An 8252-nucleotide genomic window follows, 5' to 3' on the forward strand; every position below is an offset into this window, starting at 1 on the left:
CCGCTTCTATGGCAGCGTTTTCATAGAAAAAAAAATTTGCTGTTTTTTTTTTAAAATTTTTTTTGGAAAATTGCTGCCTTAGCAGCGTTTTCCTTAAAAAAAATTTTAAAAAAATCTTTTCTTAATTATTTTTTTTTAGTTATATGAAAGAACAATTATTTTTTTAAAAAAAATTGCTGACAGGGAACCTGATTGCACCCAAAAATTTGGACTCGACGTAAAAATCATCAAAATGAGGCACAAACTTTAATCGGTGTCGAATTAGGCTGCCTTTTCAGCGATTTTTCTTAAAAAAATTATTTTTTAATAAAAACGCTACCTTCTTTTCAAAACGAATTTTTTTTTTAAGAAAAACGATTTTACAAAAAAAATAAAAATTGAAAAGAAACAAATTTAAAAAAAAGAAAAAATTTTAACTAAAAGGCTGCCAAGGCAGCAATTTTCAATCATTTGGCAGCTTTTTTATAAAAAATATACATATATCTTAAAATCAAGGCAGCGATTTCGGTGGAACGAATTTTTTTTAAAGAAAAAATCGCTGCCTTAGTAGAAATATTCTTTTATTTAATTTTTTTTTGAAATTTCTGTCAACTAATTAATGTCTGTTTGTAAAATAATTTTTTTTAAATCGCTGCCCGTGCAACATTTTTGCGATTTTTTTTAAAAAAAATAAAATCGCTGCCCGTGCAACATTTTGCGATTTTTAAAAAAAAAATTAAAATCGCTGCCCGTGCAGCGTTTTTGCGATTTCTTTAAAAAAAATTTATATAAAAATAAACTTATTTTATTTTTTTGAAAATCGCTGCCCTGGCAACAATTTTCGGTAATGTTTTATTTTTTCAAACGTTATTATAAATTTCGGGGAATTTTATTATTTTATTTTAGAAATCGTTTTCTTGGCAGCGATTTTGGTGGAAACTTTTTTTTTAAAAAAAAAAATCGCTGCCTTGGCAGTGATTTTAGTGGAATTTTTTTTTTATAAATATCGCTGCCAATTATATTTTTTTTAATTCGTATTAAATTTATTTTTTTTCACTAACAAGCAGTGAAATTTCCTTCCAAATTTCTTTTTTTTTTTAATTGTTCAAACATTCACATGTCATATTTTTTTAAAAAAAATCCAACTCAGATACATGCCTAAAAAATATAAAAAGTTCACGTGTTTCATTTAAATTTTTCTTATAAATTGGTTGAAGTTTCCCTTCAAACTTCCAGTATAATTTTCCAACTCTCCTTTCAAACTTTTTCAAAAGTCTTTCCTCTATAAGGTACGTTTGGATTTATTTTATTTTTAATTAATTAATTTTTAACTTTTATATCGTATTGTGAATATATTCATCTTTAAATAATTATATTAACACTAACACTTATTTTTATATTTTATATATAGATATGCATCCGTCAAATATGTACGTACATCCTGGTCCAATAGAGTATGATGTATTAAAAATTCAAGTTCATCATCGTTCCGAAGGAATTTGGAACGGTAGCTTAAGGGAAGAGAATTCTTGCTTATATACGTGTCGCGGTGATGTTGAATTTTGGCAACATATAAAATATCATCCTTTACATCCTCGCATTCGTCAGTATTTTAAAAATTGTAGATTTAAAGGAATTCTTGATGTAGGATGTGTGTCGTATGACTCCGGATTAATTTCTGCTTTAATTGAAAGGTGGCGTCCAGAAATGCATACCTTTCGCATGCGAACTGGTGAGGCTACCATAACTTGACAAGATGTAGAAATTTTGTTCGGAATGGTAATAGATGATAGTCCTGTAATTTTAAATGGCGCTGATGCTTTAGGAGTTTTGGGTAGACAAGAAATGATGTTTGAATTAACGGGATGGTCACCCGATAATGATTATTTTTCTGGTGTTAGTAGATTGTTAACATATAAATTAATTGAGCATATTGAATGTTTAGATGATATTACTGATCATTCAACTGATCATGAGGTGCAACAAATGTTTAGATTATATTTATTATGGTTATGTGGTGGATCAATATTTTCAGATAAATCTAATAATAAGCTTAATTTAGACCTTTTGATTGACATGAAAAATTTAAATGTAATGTCAACACAAACATGGGAAGCAGCCGCATTATCATATTTGTATAATTGTTTATGTCGTGCATCAATGAAACAATCAAATGAAGTTTGTGGATTTCTCTCTTTAGTGCAGGTATACATTTTTTTAAATTATTTTTTATATACTAGTAATATGCACTTTTAAATTTAATTGTATTATAAGAAATGTTGAATTTTATTTATTGTAGATTTGGGCATGAGAACGTATTATTCCCCTGCAACCATTACCGAAATTTCTAACGACCAATCAACTTGAAGTTTTAATTGCGCTTGCACGTAAATGGACGCGACATAGAAATCATCAAAATGAGGCACGAATTGTAATCGATGTGATTAGAGATGTACTAAATAATCTAACTGATGATCTGGTATTTAAATATTATTAGTATTTTTAACTATTCATATTTGTATCTCATTTTATTTAAATTTTTAACTATTCACACTTATATCTCACTATCCAAGAAAATCATGTGAATATAATGACATATACATAGATTTTTGGTAGGTCCTCAAAATAAGATATTATATGACATAATAGTACAAAAAAGAGATTTCATAAGATTGTTTTAGTTAGTGTACATATTTGTTTTTATTTTTTTGTCAAAAAAATTTAATAATTATCTTACTTACATATTTTTTTATAGTTTATTTGGCAACCTTATTCAGAAGATGTTATTAATGGATTGCTTGAGTGCTGTCGGTCAGGACAATCTGTCTGGATGACACATGTGCCCACTTATTTATGGAATTTATCGTGAGTGACACATGATTGATCGTGTTGTGAGACAGTTTGGTTATTTACAACATATTCCTGGACCGTGTACCCAGTTTTTCGAACATCATTTTAAGCGTGATAAACGATCCAAAATAAAATAAGAGGATATAGATGCGTTTAACTATACACAATATTTATGGGAACAACGTCAAAATCGTATATTTTGACCTCCATTTGTAAGTGATCAAGCAGATTACTTTCGTTGGTATATGAGGCATTCCCGCATGTTTATTGGAAATTCACATGTTGTACAGAAAGGGTATCAACACATGGCAGGAACACATGAGGCATTAGTATGTATATTATGTAAATTTTAAATTATTATATCGATCTTTAACATTTTTTTTGTTATTAATACTTTTTTATTCATTATAGGCTAGGGGTCATGAAATGCAGTATCATCGAGCTCGGATGATTGAAAATGATGAAAATCAATCTAATGAAATGAGACAATATACGGAGAAAGTCGCTCGTATTTCAATAGAGTCAATGAATGCGGCCTTCTAGGGAACGCGATTGAGCTTTGCTCCTGATTACAATCCTCACACTCAATACGATGAACCACCACCAGTACAAATATCTCGCAGATCGCGACAAACAACACCTAGAGATAGTGCACGTCGAGGTAGAAGGAGCGCTGGTGAAGGTCATGGTCGAAATTGTGCGGAGGATCATTTGATTGATGAAGATAATTTGGTTGATAATAACACACATTTGGTGGTTACTCCCGAGCCTTATTATCCCACACTTGATTTTTCTGCAGGCCCCTCTAACACTAATACTAATTTTTCAAGTCAAGAAACAATTGGTTTTGTAACTCCACATGTTTCAATATCTAGTTTTGCGCAATTCAGCTGATCTCATATGGTATTCAGCATGGTATGCGTGATTTCCTATACATAATTCTCCATTTGGTGGGATGTTGAATTTTTCAAATGTAAGTATGATAATTTCCATAGAAATTTTATAATTTTTTCTTAATTTTATGTGCATATTTATTTTATTATATTATATAATATTGTATTGTATTGTATTATAGGTAACCGTGTCCCATGATCCAAGGTTTAATGTTGAAGCTTCACAACATTCAATTTTTGATATAGAAAATCCACTTCGAAGAACATCTAGGCTACACAATCAACTAGATGTGGAGCAGGTAGTCACTATCAAAATGAGAGAGATTCTGAAAATGAAGACGTAGAAGATTCGAAAAACTCAGAAGAATAATTTTTATGTATCTTTACTTGAAAGACTAAAGATTTTTATGCAGCAAATCAGATTTTTATGTGTGTTGAAATTTGTTGTTTCGTGTAAATTTAAACAAAGAGTTTGAAATTTATTGTCATCGCAGTGAGATTCTCCTCTTTATTTTCAACATTTGCAGGATGTTTCTTTTCCTTTAAGTTATGTCAAATCAATACTTTTTATGTTAGGTCAAATCAATACTGTTTAAATTAGGTCAAATCGATTATATAATTATAATATAAATGTAGTGTACTTACAAAATATTAAATTATCTTTTTACTTTTTAACTCACTTGAAAGATTAATTTAATCAATATATTTAAAATGCAACAAGACAGATTAAATTCATGTCAACAAGTATTTAAAAACGATATATTATAATATTAATAACAAGGCAGAAAAATTACATTCATCTTAAAAATATAGACAATATATTTAAAATCGAGTAGGACATCGTGCCTTTGTGTGACCTGTTTCCTTACAAACACTGCATTTTCTGGCCATGCGAGCCGGAACTATATCCATATCATTCTTAAGTCGGCTTCTTACTTGCATACCACATGTTCGCAAATATTCAGTATTTGCAATTAAATTAAAATGAGTTGGCGGCCAATACATTTCATCACCCACTAGGATAAATGTCTCAGCGTATGTTTGTTTGTAATATTTTGTATTGTAGAATTTACTTACATATGACTTTGGCTCGATTCCGCGAAGTCTACAAAATTTAATGGCATGCGAGCAAGGCATATGATAATTTCTCCATTTTCCACAAGAACATTTCTTACATTTTGCAGTAACTTTGTGGACATTTCCACCTTTACCATCATGAGCAAAAGCAAGAATTTCAAATACTCCATCACCAGTGTTGTAAGTCATCATATCTGTGTGCCCTTGAGCTTTTTGATAATAATCATTAATTTTTTTATCTATTGCAAGAGGCCACAACATATTTCTTTGAAGAATTGTGATTGCAAGGCTGTTTCTTTCGACAAAACGATCAACAAGAGTTTTGAACGTCATTTGAACCATGGCAGTCACAGGAAGCCCCCGAGCTTTTTTCAATAAATCATTATATGACTCAGACACATTTGTCGTCATGGCACCCGATCTACGACCACCATCCTTATACATTGTCCATTTTTCCAAAGGAAATTTATTTAACCATTCATATGTTGCAGGAGACAATATTTTAATTTGTTGCATCCGTTGTACAAACTTTTTCTTCTGGTGCTCTGTAGCAGCCAACCACATTAATTTCTCGAGTTCACTGTTTACAAATTTTTTATTAAAATTTGTTTTTTAGTGTCGAACACAAAATCTATGGTATGTGTTGGGTGGACTCAACTAATCATAAAATTGAATACATTGCAAGATTTCTTGATGACGGTCAGAAATGAAGCCAATTCCTTGTCGTTCACAAACAAGATGTGTCCATAATAACTTGAGAAATCACGACCAAGATTCAAAACTCTCACGTGCAACTAACGCGTATGCAAGTGGGAAAATATTTCCATTAGCATCAATCCCAACCGCAATTAACAGTTTCATATCATACAATCCATAAAGATGTGTGCCGTCGATGCAAATGACCGGCCTACAACTTTTGAAACCATTAATGCTCTGTTTAAAAGCCCAAAAAAGAAATTTAAAGATTTGTTCACCTTGCATTGTTGTAGAATGATGCTCTCACTCAATAATAGTGCCTGGATTAAATAATTGTAGTGCAACCATGAATCGAGGTAATGCCTTAAATGAACTTTCAAAATTATCATGAACCATTTGAAATTTTTTTCTCCGACTTTTTTGTGTTTTTCTATAACTAGGAGTATAGTGATGCTTTCCTTTGATAATTTCACGGATCATCTTAATATTTATATCTGAATTTTGCATAACAAATGGTATCAATGAAGTGGCAATCATGTTACTATTCAAATTGAAATAATCCTCCTTATAATTATCTGTAAGACAAGTATGCGGTTCAATCATTTTTCCTGCCTTCCATATATCACTTGAAATCTCTCTAAAGCGAATCATCCAATTACACCCCAACTCATGACGCTTGCAAATTACTTTCCAACTTTTACTTTTGGATTGATCACAAGGAAATTCTTTTTTTAGTGCAAGATTATATGCTCTTGCGACATATTTCATTTGCTTCTTATTCATAAATAGCATACCTAGTTGCATATACAAATTAGATTAATCAACAACAGATAAATAAATAACTATAAAATATTTAGTTTGCAACAATCGAACCTGACTGGATATATTTAGGATTGCTTGGATTCCAAAGTGCCGTTCGGACAGAACCATCATCTTTTGTATAGATAAAATCTTTTGCACTTTCTTTAGTGTGAACTAAGTATGGAATCACTGTAGAATGATGATTAACACTTTGATCTTCAATGGATGCATTAGGTGTATCATTCACATCATCATCATCATCCTCATACATTTCATCATTATCGATTAGTTCATGCTCCAAAGATTCATCACTATGCAACTCACCAACTCGTACATCACCCATAATATTATTATTCACAATTTGTGTACAATAATTCACTGTATCTTGAAGTTAGTCACACCTAGAAAATATAATAATATAAATATATTGCATATTAAAAAAATTTAATTCTAATAAATAAGAAAACATTACAATTTTTACCTATCAGTTGGTTCCGGTTAAAAAGAATTCAAATGCATGAAAGCATGGCTAGGCTCTCCCATATTGTAATCTGACACACTCCAATTCAAATAATGATCATGAATATATAAGACAATTTTTATTTATGATATCGCTTTGTCTTAAGTGATATTTTTTTAAAAAAAATAGTTAAAGGGGAATTTCGCTGCCCTGGCAGCGATTTCCTTTCTTTAAAAATCGCAAAGACGTTGCACGAGCAGCGATATTTTAAATTCCACGAAATTTATAATAACGTTTAAGAAAAAACATTAACGAAAATCGCTAGTGATTTAAAAAAATATAAAACAAGTTTATTTTTATAAAATAAAATAAAAGAATACTACTACCAAAATCGCTGCCAAAGGCAGCGATTTTTTCTTTAAAAAAAAATTAGTTCCACCAAAATCGCTGCCTTATTTCAAGATATATATATATTTTTTTTTATAAAAAAGCTGTCAAATGGCTGAAAATTGCTACCTTGGCAGCTTTTTAGTTAAAAATTTTTCTTTTTTTAAAAATTCGTTTCTCTTCAATTTTTTTTTAAAATTATTTTTCTTACTTTTTTTTTTCGTTTTGAATAGAATGCAGGGTTTTTATTAAAAAATAATTTTTAACAAAAATCACTGAAAAGGCAGCCTAATTCGACACCGATTAAAGTTCGTGTCTTATTTTGATGATTTCTATGTAGAGTCCAAAATTTTGGGTGGAATCAGGCTCCCTGTCATCAATTTCTTTTAAAAATAATTGTTCTTTCATAAAATTTTTAAAAATAATTAAAAAAAGAATTTTTTTTTTAAGGAAAACGCTTGGCAGCAATTTTCCAAAAATCTGCCAATTTTTTTCCTATGAAAACGCTACCATAACAGCGATATTAGTTGGAGGAAAAAAAATTAGAGTTAAAAAATCGCTGTTGTTGAAACGACCCCAAAAATGCCCGAAAATGTGCTTCGGAAACACCTATAATTGTAATTTCCATATATCTCAAAATCCGTGTATGATTTCGGAAATTCGACTTCATATTCTTATTCAGGGGGTCAAATTGAGTGGGAAATGGGTCTAACCCGAATTTTAGAGCAACCGTATGAAAATTCGAAAATCACAAAAAATGCGATTTGGAGGGTCAACTTTAAAGGGGAATATCTCTTAGCACACAAGGAACTGGAAGGGCCACCACCTATTAAATTAAAGCCCTTTGAGTTAGCTTTCCAATGCAATTGGTTTCACCTCATTCCGAGTTAGGATGAAGGAGTTATGATCATTTTCGTAAAACCTGTTCGGGCAGAATTGCAATTTCCAGAGAGCTAAGTTACTGTAGCGGGCTGGGGACGTTTTTCTTTTATAAAAAAAGGATATGTCCCATACTTAGTTATATTTCTTTCTAGCTTCAAAACACTCAAAAACACTCTCTAAGCCCTCTTCAAAATTTCACCAAGATCTTCAGCCAAATTCAAAGATCT

At 30.6% G+C, this 8252-nt stretch overlaps 3 protein-coding genes and 1 pseudogene across 3 annotated transcripts; 2 read left to right on the forward strand and 2 right to left on the reverse strand.

Moving 5' to 3' along the window:
- The first annotated feature begins 1755 nt into the window (after window positions 1–1755).
- On the forward strand, window positions 1756–2290 carry LOC125822756 (protein MAIN-LIKE 2-like). The gene is made up of 2 exons (XM_049502195.1): window positions 1756–2184; window positions 2279–2290. The coding sequence occupies exons 1-2, from the start codon at window positions 1756–1758 to the stop codon at window positions 2288–2290; spliced, it is 441 nt and encodes a 146-aa protein (XP_049358152.1).
- A 965-nt stretch (window positions 2291–3255) lies between these two features.
- LOC125822959 (uncharacterized) lies at window positions 3256–4092 on the forward strand (annotated as a pseudogene).
- Window positions 4093–4544: 452 nt separating this feature from the next.
- Window positions 4545–5363, reverse strand: LOC125822960 (uncharacterized). The gene has a single exon (XM_049502418.1). It carries the CDS (start codon window positions 5361–5363, stop codon window positions 4545–4547), a length of 819 nt encoding a protein of 272 aa, XP_049358375.1.
- Window positions 5364–5561: 198 nt separating this feature from the next.
- LOC125822961 (uncharacterized) lies at window positions 5562–6639 on the reverse strand. The gene is made up of 3 exons (XM_049502419.1): window positions 6369–6639; window positions 6183–6289; window positions 5562–5732 (listed from the first exon to the last, which is right to left on the reverse strand). Exons 1-3 carry the CDS (start codon window positions 6637–6639, stop codon window positions 5562–5564), a joined length of 549 nt encoding a protein of 182 aa, XP_049358376.1.
- Between the last annotated feature and the right edge of the window lie 1613 nt (window positions 6640–8252).

The sequence above is a fragment of the Solanum verrucosum genome, unplaced genomic scaffold, assembly GCF_900185275.1.
Source record: "Solanum verrucosum unplaced genomic scaffold, falcon-dt-bn FXZP01000103.1, whole genome shotgun sequence".
In the NCBI taxonomy this organism is placed as follows: Eukaryota; Viridiplantae; Streptophyta; class Magnoliopsida; order Solanales; family Solanaceae; genus Solanum; species Solanum verrucosum.